This window comes from Artemia franciscana, chromosome 2 (assembly GCF_032884065.1).
Source record: "Artemia franciscana chromosome 2, ASM3288406v1, whole genome shotgun sequence".
NCBI classification, from domain to species: domain Eukaryota; kingdom Metazoa; phylum Arthropoda; class Branchiopoda; order Anostraca; family Artemiidae; genus Artemia; species Artemia franciscana.
Window position 1 is genome coordinate 29931505 of NC_088864.1, and position 25944 is coordinate 29957448.

The 25944-nt window shown below is 35.2% G+C and overlaps 1 protein-coding gene across 1 annotated transcript; it reads left to right on the forward strand.

Moving 5' to 3' along the window:
- Positions 1-10: 10 nt before the first annotated feature.
- LOC136039970 (mannan endo-1,4-beta-mannosidase-like) lies at positions 11-25572 on the forward strand. The gene is made up of 4 exons (XM_065724025.1): positions 11-148; positions 16693-16877; positions 21105-21282; positions 24503-25572. Exons 1-4 carry the CDS (start codon positions 103-105, stop codon positions 25519-25521), a joined length of 1428 nt encoding a protein of 475 aa, XP_065580097.1. The 5' UTR covers positions 11-102; the 3' UTR covers positions 25522-25572.
- The last annotated feature ends 372 nt before the right edge of the window (positions 25573-25944 follow it).

Sequence of the window (25944 nt, forward strand, 5' to 3'; positions counted from 1 at the left end):
ATACCCCAAACTTGGCAGCGAAAAGGCTTGATTTTATCTTAATTATGCAGCGCACAACAATTCACACGCATTCATTTTATGACCGCTCAGTTATAATTCAATATGCGGCAATATTGTGTGGTGCTTTTTGGACTAGCCTTAGTTAATGGTAAGCTTTTGTAAACTAACTTTCTAAAAATGACTTTCTAAAGGCTCTTTCGCGATGATATTCCGATTACGTAGGAAAAATTCATTATAATATTTTAAAATTCCCAAATCTAACACTACCGTTCAATCTATTATCTTTTTTTAAATTTATTTAAGGTAGGGTAATTAGAAATTTTTACTGTTAATTCTTAGCGGCATAGAAAAACTGCACAGAATGTTGTTCCACCGTTCAAAAACTTAATCGACCTTTGTCAAACAGTTCGTGTTATCGAACTGTAGAAAGGAGCGACCCGGCTCAAAAGTAACTGAAACTGTAAAAATGGAATTTTGATACCAATAGTTACATCAAAAGAATCGCATTTTAATGCTGGTTTCATCAAGATTCATAGAGATTAGTCTTACCCATCAAAAGTTACGAGCCTGAGAAAATTTGCCCCATTTTAGAAAATAGGAGGAAACACCCCTGAAAGGCATACAATCTTAACGATAATCACACCATCAGATTCAGCGTAACAGAGAACCTTATTGTAGAAGTTTCAAGCTCCTATCTACAAAAATGTGAAATTTCGCATTTTTGCCAGAAGACAGATCACGGATGCGTGTTTATTTGTTTTTTTCCAGGGGTGATCGTATCTACTGGGTGGGCCTAAAATGTTGCAAGAGTGCTCATTCTAACGAAAATTAAAAGTTCTAGTGCACTATGTAAGTGACCAAAAAATTGGAGGGCACCTAGGCCCCCTCCCACGTTCATTTTTTCCCAAAAGTCACCGGATCAAAATTCTGAGATAGCCATTTTATTCACCATAGTCGAAAAACCTAATAACCGTGTCTTTGGGGACGACTTACTCCCTCGGAGTCCCCGTGGGAGGGGCTGCAAGTTACAAACTTTGATCTGTGTTTACATTTAGTAATGGTTACTGGGAAGTGTGCAGACGTTTTCATGGGGATTTTTTGGTTTAGGGGGGAGGGTTACGTGGGAGGATATTTCCATGGAGGAACTTCTCAGGGGGGAAGAGAATTTCAATGAAGGGGCGCAGTGTTTTCTAGCATTGTTTGAAAAAAACAATGAAAAAATAAATATGAAAAGTTTTTTCTACTGAAAGTAAGGAGCAGCATTAGAATTTAAAACGGACAAAAATTATTACGCATATGAGGGGTTTACCTCCTCGCAATACCTCACTCTTTACGCTAAAGTATTTTTAGTAATTTCAACTATTTATTCTACGGCCTTTGTGATTCAGAGGTCATTCTTAAGGAATTGGGGCAACATTTAAGCTTTATTGTAAAGAGCGAGGTATTGACGAGGGGTGAACCCCCTCATATACGCAATAAAACATACGAATATAGAAGTTCGTTACGTAAGTTAATTCGTAAGCTACGCATATTTTTTACCAATGAAAACATTCGTAAAAAACTAAAAGTTCTAGTTGCCTTTTTAAGTAATCAGAAAATTGGAGGGCAACTAGGCCTCCTCCCTCGCTCCTTTTTTCTCGAAATCTTACAATTAATTAATATGCAAATTTTGTTCTAATTATTTATGTGCGGAGAGCCAAGATCAAAAAATACATTAATTCAAAATGTCCAGAAATTAAATAAAAAAAAGTTTTGTTAAATGAAAGAAAGGAGCAACATTAAAACTTAAAACGAACAGAAATTACTCCGTATTTGAAAGGGGCTTTTCCTCCTCAACGTCCCGCTCTTTACGCTAAAGTTTCTTACTGTTTTAAACAGTAGAGTTAAGAGAAAGAGTCAAACTTTAGCGTAAAGAGCGGGGCGTTGAGGAGGAAAAGCCCCTTTCATAGTGTGAAGAGCGAGGTATTAAAGAGGGGACAAATCCCCTCATATACATAATAAAATTTTAAGAATATAAAAGTTTGTTACGTAAGCTAATTCTTAAGTTACGTATATTTTTTACTAATAAAAACATTCGTTAAAAATTAAAATTTATAGTTGCCTTTTTATGTTACCGAAAAATTGCTGGGCAACTAGGCTTTCCCCACCAGTTATTTCTCAAAATCGTCTGATCAAAACTAAGAGAAAGTCATTTAGCCAAAAAAGGAATTACTATGCAAATTTCATTTTAATAATTTATGTGTGGAGAGCCAAAATCAAACATGCATTAATTCAAAAACGTTCAGAAATTAAATAAAAAAAACTAGTTTTTTTAACTGAAAGTAAGGAGCGACATTAAAACTTAAAACGAACAGAAATTACTCCGTATATGAAATGGGTTGTCCCCTCCGCAATCCCTCGCTCTTTACGCTAAAGTTTGACTCTTTGCCACAATTCTGCTTTTTAAAACAATTAAAGTCTTTGAAATTGATGTAGTAAAAAAGTCACAAATTTTACTTCAAGTCCATAGAGATTTATCTTTAAACTTTGATTCAGCAAGTTTTTTCTTGTTATTTTTTTTTTTTGCTTTTTTCATCTTCCGCTTTTATTAAAACTGCAGTTACACCAAACAAAGGTTATTTTTACCTTCTAGAATATTTTGTAGCTTTAGTCGTCTATATTTTACTTTAATTATTTTTATCTAAAGGGATATGACTAAGTGTAATCAAAGATCCTAATATATATTTTTTAAATTGTAAGATTTTATTCTATAGTTAAGGCTATCCCTTGAAGTTCAATGGCGATGTACCGTACTGTACGTTGAAACGGTCTCCGATGAAAGACTTGTATCTATAAACCCAGTCTTCGGGTTAGGACCATTTCTACGGAGTACACCCGTTCTCATGGAATAATTAATCATACATACTTCGTCTATATCAAACAAGGCGTTTCCAGCATTTACGAGAAGAAGGACGGAAACAGGCACAGCGTAAAACCACAAAGTGAACAAAAAGGATAAAATAAGAAGAGAACAGAAAAGCCGGACATTTTTTTTTTTAAGAAAAGCTAGAAGTATTAAAAAAATAGTTACAAAATATGCAATTCGCTATTTCAGATAAAAAAAATAGTCATAAAATGAAAGAAAAATATTTGCCTTCGCTTTCTGTCATGGCTGATCAGTTCGGCTTCAGATCACTTATTATTCTATTACTGAATAGAGTGGAATGATTTCTCGACACGACATTGATAATCAATCTAAGTACTTATTTATACGATGCTCCTCGACTGCCTTCCTAGGCAATAGATTGCTCCCAAAAAATTAAAACAATTCAAAAAACTATAGCTTTTGGTGATGACCATGATAGTGAAAACATTTACCAGAGCGATTTATAGTACGTTATATATATAATTTGATAAATTTTCAAGTGGAATTATGCTTTTCTACGCGAAACGTGGAATTTGATTCATTACATTATAACCGTAAAAAAAAAGAATACAGAAAAAAAAGAGAAAAGCCTATTCGACTAAGCGCGGCAAAAACATTTTTTTTTCTCGGTTTTTGACGTTACATTCAGCATAGAAGCCCCAATAAAACTGAGTAAGTTCATATACCAATCAGGCATGTACACAAGGGGGGAGGTATTTCTTATATTTTTTATATAGCAAACTTCTCTGCCCCCCTCCACTCCCTTAATGAATTCTTATATATGGACCCGCTGCCAGTGTTGCCAAAAACTTGAAATAAACCGTACAGGTTTTTATGACTAAAATTGTACCATAAGAAATAATAGCAGGAAGAAAAATACTTGATAAACTAGAATTTGAACACCAGATCAGAAACGAGGAAATAAAACCAATATGTTGGCTACCAAAATATTTGAATTATACCAGAAAATTACAAATATACCGCATTGTACCAGGATCTCAAAATAGGGCCAAAAGCGGTACTATTGTACCTGTTACACATTTATTTCTCTACCCCCCTTCACTCCCTTAATGAATTATTATATATGGACCCGCTACCAGTGTTGCCAAAAACTTAAGATAAACCGTACAGATTTTTACGACTAAAATTGTACCATAAGAGATTCATTTGTACCGTACGAACAGCAGAATAAAACTTAGGCATAACAGGAAGAAAAATACTTCTTAAGACCAATATTTTGGCTACCAAACAATTTGAATTATACCGAAAAATTACAAATATACCGCATTGTACCAGGATCTCGAAATAGGACCAAAAGCGGTACAACTGTACCTGTTACACATTTATTTGTCTACCCTCCCTCCACTCCCTTAATGAATTCTTATATATGGACCCGCTGCCAGTGTTGCCAAAAACTTGAAATGAACCGTACAGGTTTTTACAACTAAAATTTTACCATAAGAGATTGATTTGTACCGTACGAACAGCAGATTAAAAATTTGACATAGCAGCAAGAAAAATACTTGATAAGCTAGAATTTGAACACCAGATCAGAAACGAGGAAATAAAACCAATATGTTGGCTACCAAAAAATTTGAATTATACCAAAAAATTACAAAAATATACCGCATTGTACCAGGATCTCGAAATAGGGCCAAAAGCGGTACTATTGTACCTGTTACACATTTATTTCTCTACCCCCCTCCACTCCCTTACTGAATTATTATATATGGACCTGCTGCCACTGTTGCCAAAAACTTGAGATAAACCGTACAGGTTTTTACGACTAAAATTGTACCATAAGAGATTGATTTGTACCGTACGAAACCAATATTTTGGCTACCAAAAAATTTGAATTATACCAAAAAATTACAAATATACCGCACTGTACCAGGATGTCGAAATAGGGCCAAAAGCGGTACAACAATACCTGTTACACATTTATTTCTCAACCCCCCCTCCACTCCCTTAATGAATTCTTATATATGGACCCGCTGCCAGTGTTGCCAAAAACTTGAAATAAACCGTACAGGTTTTTACGACTAAAATTGTACCATAAGAGATTGATTTGTACCGTACGAACAGCAGATTAAAAATTTGGCATAGCAGGAAGAAAAATACTTGATAACCTAGAATTTGAACACCAGATCAGAAACGAGGAAATAAAACCAATATGTTGGCTACCAAAAAATTTGAATTATACCAAAAAATTACAAATATATCGCATTGTACCAGGATCTCGAAATAGGGCCAAAAGCGGTACAATTGTACCTGTTACACATTTATTTCTTTGCCTCTACGCCCAAAAAAGCATCCATATCGCTTAGGGCGAGAAAATTCTTGTCATAAAAAAAACCTCAAAAAAGGAACAAAAGACTACATTATGTGAGAGCAGACAAAATCCACCAATAAATTGAAAGGAAAGAGAATGGGAGTCGTGCCAGGAGTAACAATGAACCCAAGATCAACGACACAATACGGTATCAAGATTTATTACGAGCGTTGCCAACGCTTTGAAATAAACTATAGGAATTGTTTGACTAAAATTCTACCACAAGAGATTAAATACGGTAAAAAAAAAATTAACCATTAAACAGTTTAAAACATTAAGTGCGGTATTAATATCGTTAACTGAAACAATTTTATTACTTCCTCGATTAGTCGAAGCAAAATGTATTCCAGTTAGCTTCGAAGTAAAAGAAAGACTGGGGATTTTAGATGAATTTTGGGCTTATATATTTCAATATTAGCCTCAGTACAAGTTAAATCTCAACTTTGGTAGGAATCAAAAGCCGTTTGTGAAATACGAACTTGCTTTTTAAGACCCGTCGCACATCAATCTTAATCATGTTTGTTTATTATTGTTCCATCATTAGGAGTATTCACAAAATATTCCCTGAGTCAACATGAGTTGAAAGATGCACAAGATTTTAATGCAAGAGAAGTTGGATACGGAGGGGGGGATGTTACAAGGAATTTGTCTAATTTAGGGACCTCAGATACATAAGTTGAAATTTTTTGCATCAATCTGATTTTCAATAAGGTGTAACATGCCAACCCTTGTAGAGTCCTTAAATAATATTTCATTTAAAATGATCAATAAGACTTTTTAAATTAATCATTTTTCAACCGATATCTACGGTGATTTTGCGTCCGCGCAGGTATGATTTAATAATTTTTAATCCTTTCCCTCTTATGCCAGAATATATCATTTTGTCAAGAAAAATTTATGTCAAGAATGATTTGAAGTGTCAAATGTTTTTTTTTTTTAATTTGCATCATAGAAAACAGTAGCCACATGGAAATTATCATCTAAACAATTATTTATTTCTAATAAAAGAGCTGCAACTGCGAAATTTAATGTTGCTCCTTACTTTCAGCTGAAACAACTTGTTTTTTTTTATAACCTTATATAAGAGCTGCTTTGTAGAGCATGCAGTGAGTCCAGGAAATATTGGGTGTGTTCATTTCCATTAGTGTTAGAAGATGTGGTTCGCGTCCCGGCATTGACTTTGCATTGTATGTGTTATTCCACAATATGCCTTTTTCATTAAAAAATTGTCAATTATTTTGAAATTTCATTGGATATGACTTTGCGAGGAATTAGTTTGGAAAAAAAGTATTTTCAATTATATTCTATTCTTCAACACATTATGTTACACATTAATTACAATATTACAAAACCAGCATTCGTGCCTCCCCAGAGAGGCGTGCCTCATAGTTTAGAAAACGTTGGTTTCACAAATGACTCTAAGTGATCAAATGTTATACATTTAAAATTATTAAGGTGGTAGTATTACTGTTCAAAATCAGAAAACACTAGGTAGTTTCTATATTTCACAAATAGTATTTGATTTTCTTCAAAGCTGAATTTAAAGATTTCCGAGCTTGCTGATAATGAATCTATGGCTTTTATTACAGTGCCGACATCCAAAATCAGTACTCAAACAGATATTTTGGTTACGGCATCCGCCACAACCTAATTTAAAACGAACTCTAGAACATAACAACCGGAAAAAAAAAACACATTTTGAGATAAAAACTAACAAGTGAAGAAGAATAGATATTTTAAAGTGGTTCAGGAACGGCAACTATTATTTCGATTAATCTTAATGGTAGAAGTTTATTGCGAAAACAAATTTAAGGGAAATTCGAAATATAGTGTGAAAAGAAAAACCCTTCAAAAATGGTTTCGACTCGAATTGTGAATTGTACAGCTGGAATATCAGTAGACGAAAACCTCAGGTAGGAGAAATGCACTCCACCATTTTGAGTATTAAGCAAAATTATTTTTACGCAGAGTCTCAAAAGTCTTCGTTTTGTTCGTATTCCGCTTTTTTTTACGCCGCTATTGGGGCGCTGAAATGTCCTTTAAGGATTCTACATGGGGTTAGTATGTTACACGCTATTGGAAATCAGATTGATGCAAGAAATTTCGACTTGTATATCTGAGGGCCCAAAATTAGACAACTTCCTTGTAACATCCCCCTCTCCGTATCCAAATTCACTTGTATTAAGATTTTTTGCATCTTTCAACTCATAATGACTCAAGATATATTTTGAGAATACTCCTAATAATAGAACAATAATAAATAAACATGATTAAGATTGCTGTGTGCTCGTCCCTAAAAAGTAAGTTCGTATTTAATAACTGGCCCTTGATTCCTACCAAAGTTGGAAATTTAAATTTTACTAAGGCTAATATTGAAACATATAAGCCCAAAATTCCTCTCAAATCCTGTCTTTATTTTACTCCAAAGCTAACTAAGACATATTTTGCTTTGACTAAAATCGAGGAAGTAATAAAATTGTTTCAATTAAAAATGTTAATACGGCACTTAATGTTTTGAACTATTTAATGGTTAAGTGTTTTTTTTTACCGTATTTAATCTCTTGTGGTACAATTTTAGTCGAACAATTCCTACAATTTATTTCAAAGTTCTGGCAAAGCTGGTTACAAATCTTAATACTGTATTTAATGTCGTTGAACTTGAATTCATTGTTACTCCTGGCACGACTCCCGTTGTCTTTCTTTTTAATTCATTGGTTGATTTTGTCTGCTCTCAAAGACTAGTCTTTTGTTGCTTTTCTGAGTTTTTTTTTATGACAAGAATTTTCTTGGCAGAAGCGATATGGGTGCTTTTTTGGGCGTAGAGGCACAGACATAAACTTGTAACAGGTATGATTGTACCGCTTTTGGCCCTATTTTGAGATCCTGGTGCAATGTGGCATATTTGTAATTTTTTTGTATAATTTAAATTTTTTGGTATATATTGGTTTTATTTTCTTGTTTCTAACTCCTTGTTCGAATTCTAGTTTATCAAGTATTTTCTTCCTGCTATGCCAAATTTTCGATCGGCTGTTCATATGGTACAAATCATTCTCTTATGGTACAATTTTAGTCGTAAAACTGGTAGTTTGTTTTAAAATTTTTGGCAACACTGACAACACGGGTGACAAGCTTGATACTTGTTCCTGTAAAAACACCCAGCAACTGAAACGTCGATTCGACGCCCTATACGCCACCAATGGCTTTGGAGGATCTTTATCCTGGCAGTAGGTTCATATATAAGAATATTCATTTAGGGAGTGGAGGAGAGGTTAGAAAAGTTGGCTATACAAAAAAGTAATAAGAAACAACTCCTTAAAACAAATATATATATATATATATATATATATATATATATATATATATATATATATATATATATATATATATATATATATATATATATATATATATATATATGTGTGTGTGTGTGTGTGTGTATGTGTATGTGAGTGTGTCTGTGTCTGTGTGTGTGTGTGTGTGTGTGTGTCTGTGTGTCTGTGTGTGTGTCTGTGTGTGTGTGTGTGTGTCACTGTGCGTGTCTGTGTGTGTGTCTGTGTGTTTGTCTGTGTGTGTGTGTGAATATTTCACACACACATGTGCACGAATATTTCAAGAATAAATATGAAACCTAAAGACCACACAAAAGTTCTTGAAACCGTAAACAAAGACATTCCAATAGAAGACAGTATTCCTTCTGGAATACTGTCGCTGCCTAACTGGGCGACGTCGCTGCCCAGTTGTAGCTGAATATGTGATTGAAAGCGAAATTCTCTGAACTGTTCGTGTACAATTATCTATCAAAAATATAGCCATTTTTTTTTAGAAATTGATCTAGAAACAGTATCAAAATTGCCTTCTGCAAAACAGATGGTGAGGAAAACTAATTTTGCGCAGAGGCGAATTTTACATATGCTCATATGAAGACATTAAATAAAAAAAAACAAGTTTTTTTAACTGAAAGTAAGGAGTGACATTAATACTTAAAACGAACAGAAATTACTCCTTGTATGAAAGGGGCTGTTCCCTCCTCAACGCCCCGCTCTTTACGCTAAAGTTTGACTCTTTCTCTCAATTCTACTTTATAAATCAGTAAATAGCTTTAGCGTAAAGAGCGGGACGTTGAGGAAGGAATAGCCCCTTTCATACACGGAGTAATTTCTGTTCGTTTTAAGTATTAATGTCGCTCCTTACTTTCAGTTAAAAAAAAACTTGTTTTTCTATTTAATTTCTGAACGTTTTTGAATTAATATATGTTTGATTTTGACTCTCCGCAAATAAATAATTTAAACAAAATCTGCGTATTATTTTTTTTTTTTGCTAAATGACTTTCTCTTAGTTTTGACCAGACAATTTTGAGAAAAAGGGTGGGAGAGGAGGCGTAGTTGCCCTCCAATTTTTTGGTTACTTAAAAAGGCAATTAAAATTTTTAATTTTTAACGAACGTTTTTATTAGTAAAAAAATACGTAACTTACAAATTAACTTACGTAACGAACTTCTATGCTCGTATATTTTTATTATGTATATGAGCGGGTTTGCCCCTCGTTAATACCTCGCTGTTTACACTAAAGCTTTAATTTTGTCCCAATTCTTTAAGATTGACCCCTGAACCACAAAGACTATAGAATAAATAGTTGAAATTACTAAAAATACTTTAGCGTAAAGAGCGAGGTATTTAGGAAGAGGTGAACCCCCCCATATGCGTAATAATCTCTGTTCATTTTAAGTTTTAATGCTGGTCCTTACTTTCAGTGGAAAAAACATTTTCATATTTATTTTATCATTGTTTTTTTAAATAATGCTAGAAAATCCTGCGCCCTGTTCATGGAATTTCTCTTCTCCCATGACAAATTCCTCTAAGGGAACATCCTCCCACGTAGCCCACTCCCCTCAATCCCCCAAACCAAAAAATCCCCCTGAAAAGGTCTGTACACTTCCAAATAACCATTACTGTGTGTAAACGCTGGTCAAAGTTTGTAACTTGCAGCCCCTCCCCCTGGGACTGTGGGGGATTAAGTCAGCCCCAAAGACATAGTTATTATGTTTTTCGACTATGCTGAACAAAATGGCTATCTTAAAATTTTGATCCGTTGACTTCGGGAAAAAATGAGCGTGGGAGGGGGCCTAGTTGCCCTTCAATTTTTTTGATCACTTAAAAGGGCACTAGAACTTTTAATTTCCGTTAGAATGAGCCTTTTTGCGACATTCTAGGACCACTTGGTAGATACAATCACCCCTAGAAAAAAAACAAAAAAACAACAACAAACAAACAAACAAATAAACACCTACCCGTGATTGGTCTTCTGGCAAAAAATACAAAGTTCCACATTTTTGTAGATAAGAGCTTGAAACTTCTACAATAGGGTTCTCTGATGCGCTGAATGCGACTATGTGATTTTTGTTAAGATCGTATGACTTTTAGGGGGTGTTTCCCACTATTTTCCAAAACAAGGTAAATTTTCTCAGGCTCGTAACTTCTGATGAGTAAGACTAAATTTGATGGAACTTATATATTTAAAATCAGCTTAAAAATCTGATTCTTTTGATGTATCTATTAGTATCAGAGTTCCGTTTTTTAATATTAAATTCCGTAAATTCCGAGTTTCGTTTACTATTGAGCCGGGTCGCTCCTTACTACAGTTCGTTACCACGAACTGTTTGATTCTCTTTCTTCCAGGGCAAAATTTGGCCACCGAAGCGAAATAGATTTCTACAAATTCTTGATTTGTTCGTCGTTTTCAACATGGATGGTAAATTTTAGCGAAATAGAGCTAGAAAAAACCTTGTAAATTCCAACTGCTATAGAAATATAATTTAGTTTAATTCCGTTTAGCTTGATTTCAATTTTATTGAATTAAGTTCAATATTATTGAAAGACACTTAGTCATTTTTTAAAGACAGCAATCACATTATGCAATTACAATGCACTCTGGTAGCTAATATTATTTTTCCAGCTTTAGAAAAATGAATCATGATTTTTTTTAAAGATTAACGTTAATTAAAAACACTTGGAAAATTAGTAGAAAGGGTTATTATTTTCCAGCTTCAGAGGAATGAATCAAAGTTCTTCTAAGCCTTACTTAGACTTAACTTCCTCCAGGGCCAGGTGTGGCACATATGGCAGGTAAAAAGCCCCACAAGAAGTCTCGCAGTGGAGCAGCGCAGTGACGACCTCAAATTGTAGTCGAAGTGACAGCTCTGCTGTCCTCAGGTCTCAGTCGTGCTGTTGTCTCAATGTATGTTACGGTCGACCTCTTCTATGCCTCGGGGCACCACTCGTACACGGTTCTTGGAAGTCGGTCCCCAGGCATTCGAATAACGTGACAAAGGTAGGTGCTTCTTCTTCGCTTCAGGAGATCAGTAATATGAAGCTGACCAGTTTGCTAACGAGCTTCGATATTCATGAGCTTTTCTTGGCACGGTATGTTCAGGAGTCTTATAAGGCACATATTCTCAAACGCTTGAAAACGCTTCTCTAGCTTTAGTTTCCAGCACTCCCTAGCGTAAATTAGAATGGACAATAGATTGCTGTTTAGAAGACGTAGATTTAAGCATAGTGAGTATTTGCTGCTACGCCATACTAGTTTTAATTTGTTGAAAGCTGAAGTTGCTTGTCCTATCCTTTCTTTTTATTTCTTTTGTGATTACACCATGGGGTTCAATCTGACTCCCGAGATACTTGAATTCCTGGACTTGTTGTATATCTTTATCCTTGCATATCAGTATCAGCAATGGGTTAGATGTGGTCATGCTCTTTTCACTTATCCACGTTTAAAGTCAGTCCCACTTTCTTGGCCTTATCAGTTATGATGTCAAGTAGCAGCTGCAGTCGTTGTTTCGCTTCTTCTAGGAGGACTGCGAAGTCGAGATCTGAAACCTGTCTGCTGCTAATCGTAACTCCAGAACCTGATGACTTTTGTAGAGCATAGTCCATTATGATTACAAACAGAAACGAAGATAGAACGTATCCCTGTTTAACGCTAATATGTGTTGGGACCTATTTTGATATTCTTAGTGATATTCTAAATCTCAATGGAGATTTCTAAGTTTTTTTTTGTGACCCACTAGTTAAAAAAAAAAATACCAGACATTCTCCTGAACCGCGTCTCCCCATTTTTGGTTTGAACACGGCATTCGCTACGTTCACAAAGGGCTATTAGCATTTCGACTAGTTTCTCAGGTACTAAATAATACTTTTCCATCTTCCATAAAATGTCTCGGTCAATAAAATTAAACTCTTTTTCAGAATCAATGAACAGCAGGTAGATATTTGTGTTCTATTCTCTAGACTCCTCCACCATTAGTCTGAGGATGAAAATTAGATCGGAACAGGATCTACCAGGCCAGAATCCGTGTTCCTCTTCTCTGAAGTATGAGTCAAGGGCTGCTCTTAGGTGATACAGAATGACTTTGGCTAATAGTTTACTAGGAACCGAGACTATATTGACACATCTCCAATTGCCACACATTAGAACATCTCCCTTCTTGAAGAGTCTAACTAAAATTCCTTTAGTCTAGTCGACTGAGATCTTCTTGCAATCGCAGATGCTCACTAGAAGAGTGGTCCATATAGCAATACAGACTCAAAGGGATACCTTTAGCATTTCTGCTGTGACTTCATCGACTCCCGGTGCACGCCAATTTTTCAGCTTTCTGGTAGCTCTTATTACTTCTTCGGTTCTGGGAGGGTTAGCACGTCCGTCAATTTATAAAAATGATTTTTCAGGTACTATGTCTCTGTCGTCAGGTCGGGGTCTATTCTGAATTTTCTAGAAATATGACGTCCATCTTTCATCAACTTTCTGGGAGACAGAGATTAGCTCTCCATTCTCGTCTTTTATCAGAGACGACCAGTTTGCTTTATTACCGATAAACTTATTTATCTCATTAAAATTATCTCATTTTTCGAATGATATTGCTTTCTCGTCAATCATTTCTTCTTGTCTCTTCCTGCCCTTGTCTTGAGAGTTTTATCTTCCTCATTATAGTGGAGCTGTAAGCGTTCTTTTTTATCAGGGCTCTATGAGCTCTGGATAGCTCTTTTGGGATCCTTTCGTTTCCTTATGTATTCCCAGGTGTTATCAGAAATCCACTCTTCTTTCTTTCTTTTCTGGAATCGGATGGTTGTCTCGGCTACCTGGTAGTACGTTTTCTTGATTGAGGCCCCGATATATCCCACTTCTGTGACATCGCCAAGTGTGTTTAGGGCTTCGAATCTGTTTTGCAGAGACATACAGAAACCTCTACGTGTATCCTGATCCTTCTACTTTTCGCTGTCAAATTATTTGGAAACCTTATTTGTTTTCTGTTTCTGAGCTTTTAACTTAACTCCCATTGCAGCTACCACAAAAATGTGATCTGAGTTCAGGTGTGCTCCTCGAAAGCCACGCACATCAGGCAGGCTGGTTCTCCAAGCGTTTTGATATCAGGAAGTGATCGGTTTGATTTCTCATTTGAACATATGGAGACATCAATGTGTATTTATGAATTATTTTGTGCTCGATCTCCCTTAAAGATTAACGTTAATTTCAAACGTATTCGAGAATTAGTAGAAAGGGTTATTTGACTCCTTGTAGAGTCTAAGAAGACAAGAAATGGTGGTCAAATGAACGAAATAGTCACAAATGGGCTAATATTATTTTCCAGCTCCGGAGAAATGAATCATGATTTTCCTTAATGATTAAAATTCATTTCAAACGCATTCGAGAATTAGTAGAAAGGGTCATTCGATTCCTGGTAGAGTCTAAAAAGACAAGAAATGGTGGTCAAATGAACGAAATAGTCACAAAAGCGCTAATCGAAAATAGCGACGAAGACCACACTGCCTTTCCATAAATTTTATTGTGCTGAAGACGGCCCTTGGACATAGGGCCGAAATATCTACAGAAATAATTTCCACTGTCTTGAAATTTTCCCTATTGTCTCTACGTTGTATTTGTTTGTTAAAAGCGCTAATATTATTTTCCAGCTCTAGAGAAATGGAACATGATTTTCCTTAATGATTAACATTAATTTCAAATGCATTCGAGAATTAGTAGAAGGGTTATTCGACTCCTGGTAGAGTCTAAAAAGACAAGAAATTGTGGTTGAATGAACAAAATAGTCACAAATGGGCAAATATTATTTTCCAGCTCTAGAGAAATAAATCATGATTTTCCTAAATAATTATTTTTAACTTCAAATGCATTCGAGAATTAGAAAAAAAGGTTTTGCGCCTCTTGGTAGAGTCTAAAACGCCAAGGGATGTTAATCGAACGAACGATGTTAGTCGAAATAGTCACTAATGAGCTAGTATTATTTTCCAGCACTAGAGAAATGAATCATGATTTTCCTTAATGATTAACATAAATTTCAAACGCATTCGAGAATTAGTAGAAGGGTTATTCGACTCCTGGTAGAGTCTAAGAAGACGAGAAACGGTGGTCGAATGAACGAAATAGTCACAAGTGGGCTAATATTATTTTCTAGTTTTAAAGAAATGAATCATAATTTCCATCATGAAAATGATGAAAATCATGATTCATTTCTCTCGACCATGCGTTTGAAATGAATTTTAGACATTAAGAAAAACCATGATTCATTTCTCTAGAGCTGGAAAATAATATTAGCACATTTGTGACTATTTCGTTCATCCGACCAACGTTTCTTGTCTTTTTAGACTTTACCAGGAGCCAAATAATCCTTTCTACTAATTCTCGAATGCGTTTAAAATGAATGTTAGTCATTAAGAAAAATCATGATTCATTTCTCTATAGCTGTGAACTCTAGACTCCTCTAGAGGAGTCTAGAGTTTTACATTTCTCTAGACTCCTGGTAGAGTCTAAAAAGACAAGAAATGGTGGTCAAATGAACGAAATAGTCACAAATGGGCTAATATTATTTTCCAGCTCCGGAGAAATGAATAATTCTGTTGTCGCTCCTTACTTGCAGTTAAAAAAAAAAACTAGTTTTTTGTTTTATTTATTCGTAGAAAGGGTTATTTAACTCCTGGTAGAGTCTAAAAAGACAAGAAATGGTGGCCGAATGAATGAAATAGTCTCGAATGAGCTAATATTATTTTCTAGTTTTAGAGAAATGAATCAGGATTTTCCTCAATGATAAACATCAATTTCAAATGTACTCGAGAATTAGTAAAAAGGGTTTTGCGACTCCTGATATAGTCTAAAACGCCAAGAAATGTTAGTCGAACGAACAAAATAGTCTCAAATGATAAATAAAACGGAACAATGGTTTATGTTGCAAAAGAAACACGGAATAAGAAAGTATTACAGCAAGATGAAACAAAAATGCACTACTACAACTGCGGAACACTCTGTGGTTGTTGCAATTGCAATAACTTGGCAAACCTTCAAATGCTTAATCTTTTATTGTTTGTCGAAACAAAAGACAGTCGTAATTCACAGCAAACCTGCAAAGAGGCAGTGAGGTAAACAGGAGAGAGTCTTATTTAAAGAATTATCAAAGGACTTCTCTTACAAAAAAAAAAATTTCACACAAGAACCATTCAAATTCATAAAAGTTGAACATTAAGGCTTAAGATATTCATCCTTAAGCACAACGTTTCAGAGCCAAGGAAAACGAGTTTTCATATCCTTGAGGAGTCGGTTGTTGAAGCACCGCCTTGAAACATTTTTATCCAACATATCCGAAAAGCGAAAAATAACCTAACAGTTAGCTGCTTTTCATACCACTGCCTTGGAGAACATGTCAAGTGTCAACTTTCTCGAAAATCCTGACGGAAGAAATTATGACCCTCAAACACATGATTTTCCATATTTCACGCATATGGCGACAGATACCATCCTTTTAACCCTCACTTGAAACAAAAAAAATACATTCTTGTCAGTTTATTTTACTCTTCTTTAGCTGCTTCAAAAATTTTGATCGTTATATAATCACAAATACTGCTCAATCTCATAAAGGCGCAAATTTATTCACCCCCCCTCCCCAGTTAAATAGTATAATAATGAACTAACGCTCAATCGAACAGTCTTGGGCATAACTATGCAAGGGCGCCCATGAAAACATAACCACGGATAGAAAGACTGCAAAAATTATTAACGGAGGATGTGAGCAAAGGTTTGACTAGTTTCTTTGTGAAAATAAGTGCTGTTTTTCTTCGGGTGTCAAAAAATTTGACACTGTTCGTTTATTCTTGGTCTTCTATGAACAACTGACACCCAATAAATCAGTAAGCACCATTGTTACCAGTGCCATTGTTTATTATAAAATTGTTGACCATTTGTTTCTCTTGTGGTAAAATCATGGTTGATCTACTTTTTCTTCTCAAAGAGGTGTCTCAAGGCCAATGCTGACTATTTTAACTGATGTTTGAAGCGGTTTTGAACTACTGATAGACAACTGTAGAATGTTTTTTCAATCAAAGCCTCGACTGAACAACCAAAAAACAACAAGAAAACTGTAGAGGTGAAAACATAATAAAGATTTTTTTTATAGCTATTGGAGACAGCCCTCGGCTTCCTCGAAGTGGCGGAGCAGCACTTTCACATCTACAAGGAAAATGTTCGACAATTCCCGATCTTTGTACTTACATGAGCTCTTTTTCACAAAGTTTTCGCGATATGTCAAACCAAATCAAGATTCAATCTGACGACATAAAAAAATTGCAGGGAATGATATCGGTAAGAATAAAGTGACTTACATACACAGTTTGGTAAATTTTTAGTTTAGGGACTTTTTAGTATCTTAAAAAGTGTTTGAGTTAGGCAAATGAAACTTTCAGGAATGAATCTAGGGCTTAAAACATACTTTGGGAAGTTGTTACCAAGCTGCAATCTCTACCTGTTTTTATTCCTTGGGCTTACAAGAATCCACACATGACAGGTGTATTACCAATCTAAATTTTGACAGCATTTAGTTTTCCTTGATTTGGGGTTTTCAATCTCTTTTTCATTAATTTTACTTTTTAGTGAAATTCCTTAAATTTCAGTCAAATTTTGACTGAAATATATCTTCTCAGGCGACCATTAATGGTCTGTTTGCAGTCAATAAAAATACTCCACAAGTACTGGTCATTGATCAATTTCTCAGCGATCAGCAGGACACAGCATCAGCCACCTTGTTAGGACGTGCTGAATGAAACTATTGTATGGGATGCCTTTTTTTCTGGCATTCTCTAAAATCGTCGCGTCATACAGTCCAGTCCTGGAAACAATGCCTCAAGATGATAACAAAGCTAAATAGCTCCTCGTCAAATTACTGGAGTTCTTTCATAAATGCATTGTCCACAACAAGGTTGTTAAACGTTCTAATGTTCACGAACTCTTTCGAAGATTTTTCTTCTTCAATACTTTTATTTGCGACAATAATTTTTTATTGACATTAGGCCCATCGCTATATATCATTATTAGTCTTCCAGGAAATCAATTTGGGCTCCCAATGCATGCCATCAGCTTTTTTAAAATATCCTCACCTGTTCCATGTCTCATGAATTAAGTCCACCAGATGGCGACTCACAACTTGATCTCCTAAAGAGAACCAAAAGCACACTCTAATCTGTAACTCTTTTTTTCCTTTGCTGTTTCATAGCTTTGTCGTATTCAAATCAAATTGAGCTTAACCTATATCCCTCATAAGATTCTGCCGTTAACGTGGATGAAGTGCATTGGTTATCAAGTATATGGCTTTCTTCGCACTCATTGACATCCTGGGTGGTGGCTTATCAAGGAACTTTGCTTCAAAGACATCAGTGATTCCGTCGCAGGAAGCTTCAGACATAGAAGATTGAAAGGACTTGAATATCCAGACCATTTCTGATTTGTACATAGCATCTTTGTCATAAAACATTTCATTAGTTTTACTTCTATTGCTTGGTGATGGCTCTTCTGATTGAAACTGTTGCCAAGCAGATTAACGCAATCATAACTTATGCGGATTGAGGAGGATCACTACTTGTTTCTTGTGCTCGTCCGATGAAGCATACTGATTCGAATTGTATAAGCTTTTGCGACAGCCGAGGTTTTTCCTGCATATTTTGCATTAAAAAAACTCATCATCACCAATCCTACACCACTCGTTCATTCTTTCTGCCACCCGTGTATTCTTTAGTCAGCCAGAAGCGAAAACATTTTCAGCTGCTCATTGTCTTTCTTAGATTCACTTGGAAAACCTGAAAGACAACTAAATACAGCAGGACCACCACTGAGTAAAAGATTTTTGTCATCTGAATATTCCACCCGTGGTACTTTTCTCTTCTTTCTCAGCCTGCTATTAGTTTATTAATTAACCTATAGAGGGAAATACTATATAATGTGTGCTATTGGAATATAAGTCTTTTAGAGCTATATATTGGAATATAGCTATCTATGTTTACAATAGTTTGGCCATAGACAAAATTCCCACTGTTTTGTCTCTTCTTTCTGAACCGTGAGTAACTAAGAGACCAGTACAACCGGATTTATGGAGAAGCTATACTATCTAAAAAGGATCTTTCAAACATATCATGCTTCAGTTTTCAAATATACAATGCTCCCAAATAGGAAATTTTGGGGGAGTTTAGGGAATTTCTCCATAAAAAGGGACTTGGAAGGGACTTCAGCCAAAAAAAGGAACTTTAGGGACTGTGAGGGACTGATTTTGAGCCCTGGAAGTAACACAGGCAGTGCAGTTAGCACAGCCAGATGTAGCTGGGGCTTGTTTGAGTTATTAAGCATTAGATTTTCCCACTCAACACATTTTTATAGCGAATTGTTTTTAAAAATTGTGCCTTCAAATTACTTTTTCTTAATTTTTTTTTTCGGCACATTTTCGCTTTTAAGGCTACGCTACCCAGTACCAGGTATCTGGGAACACTGGCTCGTGGTAATTGTGAACAAACACATAAATGCTTAAACATAAATTAACACGGTTTTTTTTACAAGACACTTGATAAAGCTTTTAAAGCGCGTCTATCAATATTAGGACTGCGAAATATCTAAGGTATATATATATATTAAACGATTATTAATTATATATATATATATATATATACATATATGTACATATATATATATATATATATACACATATACATATATATGTATATATACACATATACATATATATATATATATATATTGTATATATATATATATATATATATATATATATATATATATATATATATATATATATATATATATATATATATATATATATAATAAGTTGTCTGTCTGTCTGTGTGTCAGGTGACGTCATGTTTCTGTGTCGACTGACGTCATGTTTTCGACTGACGAAATTACGAAATTACATTGGGACACAAATGACGACCAGGACACCGGCACATAGGGAATATTAAATGACGACCGGGACACTCAAAGAGAAAGCGACCGGGACACAAGGAATGTTCAATTAGCAATCACCATCAACAAAACACCGTCAACAAACCATCACAAATGACGACCGGGACACAGGGAGTATAAATGACGACCAGGACATAAGTAAAAAAAAAACTAAAAAAAAGGTAAAAACTACAAAAAAACTAAAAGAAAAAAACAAACTAAAAACTAATAAAAAAACTAAAAAAGCTGAAAAACTAAAAAAACTAAAAAATAAAAAAAAAACTAAAAAAAGGAAACAAAAAGAAAAATAAAGGAGAAAAACAAAAAATAAAAATAAAAAAAAACTAAAAAGAAAAAAGAAAAAAAAAACTAAAAAAACTAAAAAAATGTAAAAACCAAAAAAAAACTAAAAAGAAAAAAAGGGGAAAAATACAAAAATTTATTTCATCATTTACCATTTCAAAAACGAATGTATATACAGACTGGGACACCGGAATACAAATGACGACCGGGACACAGGGAATATAAATGACGACCGGGACACAGGGACACAACTACAACGGGGACGCCGGGGGGCACAGGGGGATATATAAATGACGATGGGGACACAGAGAATGTTCGATTAGCAATCACCATCAACAAAGCTCAAGGGCAATCATTAGAATCATGAGGTATAACTAAAAAAACTAAAAAAAAGGCAGAAAACTAAAACCTAAAAAAAGACCAATTCAAAAACGAATGTATATACAGACTGGGACACCGGAACACGAATGACGACCGGGACACCGGGACACAAGGAATATCAATGACGCCCGGGACCCTCAAAGAGAATTCACAGACTGGGACACCGGGACATAAATGACGACCGGAACACATGGAATATAAATGATGACCGGGACACCGGGGGGCACACGGGGATATATAAATGACGACGGCGACACAGGGAATCGTCGATTAGCAATCACCATCAACAAAGCTCAAGGGCAATCATTAGAATCATGAGGTATAGATCTGAATACGGATTGTTTTCCTATGGACCATTATATGTTGCATGTTCAAGAGTCGGTAAACCTGACAATCTATTTATATGCACAGACAATGGGACAACAAAGAATGTTGTATATTCGCAAGTTTTACGTAGTTAAAAACATATATATATATATATATATATGTATATATATATATATATATATATATATATATATATATATATATATATATATATATATCTATCTATATTCACAGGTGGGACATAGGGACACAACTAGAATGGCGCGTAACGACTTACGCGCGCGGGGGGGCTTGGGGGGGGGCGCGAAGCGCCCCCACCATCTAGGTGGTGGGGTGGCGCGAAGCGCCACCCCAACAGCTAGTATATATATATATATATATATATATATATATATATATATATATATATATATATATATATATATATATATATATATATATATATATATATATATATATATATATAGCTTCCCGCGAGCTGTGTCTCATTTTGAACCAAATTGTCGTTACTATTTAATATTTATGCTGTGTTTAGAAGACAAAAGGAACAGAAGGAACAATGCTGTTCTATTTTTCTAGGATCTTCAGTCATCGTTTGGTGACCTTGCAGAGCTTACTCGGCGATCTGTCACATCTCTTTCAAGCCAGGCCAATATTGAATCCACTCCAGACCCTGAATGCGCTCAAAAACCACCAATGAGGTTGTCAGTTAACAGAAATGGATTTTGCCTAAATGGTCGCAAATTTCATATTCTCGGTAATAATCTTTTCTTCTTTATTTTTATCCAGGAAAGATCGCACCCTTGCAAGCGAAATGGATGGAGTTAGATGGCCCACTGATTAGACAATATATTTTACTAATGAAAGCAACCCTATCGCGTCTTTCATTTATTTGGCCCTCTTCTTTTATCCGACCTTCAAGAATAGTGCGTTCCACGGATAGGGGACGGAGCCGCTGCCCCTTATAAAATGGAGGTTGTGCCATGGACTAGGTGTGCCGATGTCAGGTTTGAAGAAGATTATTTTTGCTATTGGCTATTTTATTTTTATCTTTTATATTTTTATTTTATTCTTGACAATTTTATTTTTTCTGGCTATTTTATTTTGCTGGTTATTTTTTACGCCACATTTTACTAGTCACTGCGACCCTCTCAAGTTTTGCATTTATTTGGTATTTTTCTTATTCTTATTGGATCTTGAAAGGCCGGTGAATTCTTCAGCCGAGGAGTGGAGCCGAAGTCCCTTATGCCTATCCTCAGTAAGGGAGGGGTGCTTCTGCATAGGGTTTACCTCCGCCGGGTGAAGTGGAGCATTTTCATAACACCACTCACCAATAATTTTCTTATGTTCGTCGTTCTTATGGCAGGGCAACAGAACACCAATAAACTATTACCCGAATACTTAGTTTGCCCTTTACTTTCAAGAATAATCTTAAGTCGTTATGAAATAAAGCTAAAAATTACTTTGAAAATTCTATTAAATATTTAATTTTACTTTAAATATTATTGGAAAACATTTAGCCAATTTTTTTTTTTATTATAGCAGTCACATAATTGAACCCCAATGCACACTCATAGCAGAGTATTATTTATATATATGATGTGTCAACAATAAAGTTTCCATTCTATGGAAATTTTCAAAATCGTGATTCTCCAGAATAAATTTTTGTACCAATAGAATTAATTGAAAGACTTTCATCAGCTATTCAAAGACCACTGATAAACTTCAAAAAATAATTGTATCTCTATCAGACTAAAAGTTGATTTTCTTGCTATGGAACAACTTTCTAGTATCTCTAGTAAGAAAGATGTAAAGTTACCATTGTCATTATCAGCCTTTTATTATAGTTATCATTATCAGCCTTTTATCATTGAGACAACTATTAAGATCAAAGAGATACATAGGGTGTCATTCCTCTACCTCAATCCCCCTCCCCCGAAAATAAAATAATATAACAAACTCATCCAAAATCTCTTACAGAAATTGCTAGTAGAAGTAGATGGTAGCACTTTCCTGCTAATATCTCTTTTTTTTCTATTTAATGCTTTAGGAGAATATTTCGACAACAGGGCCTGGGAACCGTTATAAGCTCTTTTTAGGTTTTAGTTTAACTTCATTTTGATAATTACCGCCAACATTTCTAGGCTCAGATTATTGTTTTTCACTTGAATTTTTTTTTTTAGCCCAGCAATTTATCTTTGCTATTGTCACAGTTAGGTGTTAATGTTGCCTCAGCTTCAAACTAAAGCAAATAAGCTCGTTTCAACCAACATACATTTAGAGCAGGTATTTGTTGATACTTGCATCAATCAATGCGAGTTGCGTAGTTGTGAGTTGCAACTTGCGGAATTATGAGTTGCGTAGAGTTACTCGGAGTTAAAATCCAAATATATTAAATATATTTTTTAAGTACAGGATTTTTTTAATTAAAAAGACTGGTACAGGGACTAAAACTATAAAATGGAGAGAGTTTATTTAATACTATGGTCGTCATGTCCACGCCTCGTATGTAGAAAAACATCAACTGTTCAGAATAAACGCCCATTCACAACAAGATTTTACTATTTACAAGATTTAGCAAGCCCTAATTTAAGCCAATCAAAATTTTTTGTATAATTTTTTAGCCAACGGGAAAATTCTATCCGAATCTGGTTGGCTCAAATTAGCTCAAAATTTATTCGTACAAAATCTCGGTATTAATGCAAATTTCATTGTGAGTGGGCCTCAAGTGAAAAGGTACTTTCAGGGCTACTCTACTGGTCGTGAATATAAATAATATAGATGGAAATTCCAAAGTTTCATTAATTGATTCAAACTCTAAAATTAACTGAGTTTATTTAATATCGTGGTCATCGTGTCCAAGCCTCGATTGGAGAAAAATCAGCTTTTTCAGTATAAAACTCACTCAAAGATTTTACTAATATCGAGAAGCAACTAGCGCTAATTTGACCCAATCCTCATTTTCCATCGAATTTTCCGCCAATCACAAAAATTCTACGAAAAATCTGATTGGCCCAGATTAGCTAAAATTTACTGTCTCAAAATCTTGATATTTGTAAAAATTCATTGTGAGTGAGCCTTATGCAAAAATCCAGTTTCAGAACTATCCTACTCGTCGTGAATATAATTAATATATAACAATATTGCAAAATTTGATAAAAGGATAAATCCATTAGACATGTAAACAGTTTACAAGAGGGTTTGCGCACTATATAAACGTATTTCTTAGATTTTAACACGCCAAAGGGAAATCTCTTGTGGTGGTAAATTTTTCAGATTTTCTCGGCTTGTACAGTTGAACATAAAAACTGACTGAAGGACCCCTTAACTAAATTTCACCAACATTTTCACAAACGTTGGATAAACACGAAGATCAATGTTAATAGAAGTCAACGTTGGCCTCTTCCTGGTCAATAAAAATGTTTTATTTAACGAGTTTGGTAGCTTCGAAGTCATTGAAAACCAGTTTTTTATCTGCATTTCCACTGCTACTACTACTAACAACTCAAGCCCCACAACTGCATCATCAAGCCGCTTGAAGCACACACAGCGACGTAGGCTCCTCCTCTATCCCAATCTATTGGAAGCCTCCCTCTTTACACCCTACCAAGAAATCCCAATTTCTCTTTAATCCTTCCTTGTGACCTCCTCCCACCCAATTTGGGGACAAGCTGATTTTCTTTTGGATTTTGAAAAGAACGATGTTCGGCATTCTGTCATCCTTCGTCCGCAGAACTTGCCCTAGCCATCTCAACCTTTCTCTAATTATAGTCCAAACAAACGGGAAAGAACCACAGACAGGACGAGACGGGTACCCACAAAAATCCGAGGACAATTCCTCTGGAAAGCATCTAACAAATCCTCCTCCGTTTTTATCTATATCCTTTGTAAGACTTCTTACTAGTAAAGTCAGTTTTAGTACTGAGCCCTAAATGAAACAAAACAAATTAAATACGCAAGACTTTCTTTATTTTTAGGTACCGTTGGTCCTTTTGCTACCTTCCCTTCATTTGGCAACAACGCATACCGTCAATCACAAGAGACAATCCAAAAATGGATCAAAGACATCAAGCAAAACGGTGGAAATACAATATCACTTCTTATAGGATTCAATCCCAGCGAAATAGCCAAAATCCTTTCTCAAAGTACCTCCAAAATCCAAGTCTACCATCAAAGTATCCTTCAAGATATAAACACGATGCTTCAAGATGCTGCCAAAGAAAAAGTCACAGTCCAACTAATTCTATTTTCATCATCAGTTCAGGGAATGGAATTCTTTTTAGAAAAAGATCCTGTCGTCCTTCGATTTACAGATCTAATTCTTTCACCCATAGTACAAAAACTAAAAGGAAACCCAACTATAAGCTCCTGGGTTATATTCAATCATCCCGAAGACTTTTTAGACCTCGACGAAAAAAGTATAAAAATATGTACCGACCCAGAGAGTATGAAAAGATACAGTCCTATGATATACAAAACAAAGACAAGAACTGGTTTATCAGTATTACAGCTACAGAAAGTAACAAACTGGATTGCAGATTCTATTCATAACGCTGACGAAAATGCGCTAGTAACAATACAAGTGTTAAGCCTCGCAACCATAACTGACAGTCCTCGAAAATTTATGACAACAAATTACTTCAGCAATGCCTGTCTCAAAGCTGCCGGAAATAGGCAAAACGGTTATTTAGATTTCTACCAGAGTAGAGAGGCTTCAAACCCGGATAAATCGAGATGGTTTAGCATCAGCCCTTTCCTCAATAAATATGAAGAATATAATTTTGATAAACCTGTTGTGATTGTCACAGACCCGGAAGTCATAGTATCAGGGTCGCGGTTGGACGGATTGTGGGTAACTCTTGCTCAACAAGGTTACAGTGGAACTCTTGGTGGGTCTTATCGGATGGCCAATCATAAAGAAAAAGTGAACAATGCTATGCAAGCTTTGAAAAAAGCAGTATTAGAGCGAAAACTGAAAGTCAATGTTGAAAATTGAGTTTCTTTCAGTACTTTATTTTATTATTAATATATACAATGCTGAAAATTATCAGTTTTTAGTAATGCATTAAAACGGAACCATAACTAATAAACTCTTAAGCCGCCATGGAAAAAGTGGGATAGCAAAGTAGCGATGACACTTGGCAGTTTTTGTCTGAAAATAACATTTTAAATATAAAAATGCTTTTTGCTCAAAGAAAAGCAGTCAAAACACAGGTTTTGCTGCTAAAGTGTTGGCGGCTTTTGGAATTCTGTCGAATTCCGCTTCTGGTAGCTTTGGAACTTTGTCCATACCTACTCTCAGGGGCTTTCGCGAAAATTTTTGTTTGTATTGATTACAGTGGCTTACCACACCTTGCTTAGAGTTTGCAGCTTAAGAACTCTCAAATTTCTTAAATACCAAAGCAGAAAAAGTATTTTA

Coding starts and splice junctions, on each gene's coding strand:
- LOC136039970 (XM_065724025.1), top strand. CDS start 103: ATGCGGCAATATTGTGTGGTGCTTTTTGGACTAGCCTTAGTTAATG. Junction 16,878..21,104: donor AATTGCAGGGAATGATATCG/GTAAGAATAAAG, acceptor CTATTTTTCTAG/GATCTTCAGTCATCGTTTGG. Junction 21,283..24,502: donor TCGCAAATTTCATATTCTCG/GTAATAATCTTT, acceptor CTTTATTTTTAG/GTACCGTTGGTCCTTTTGCT.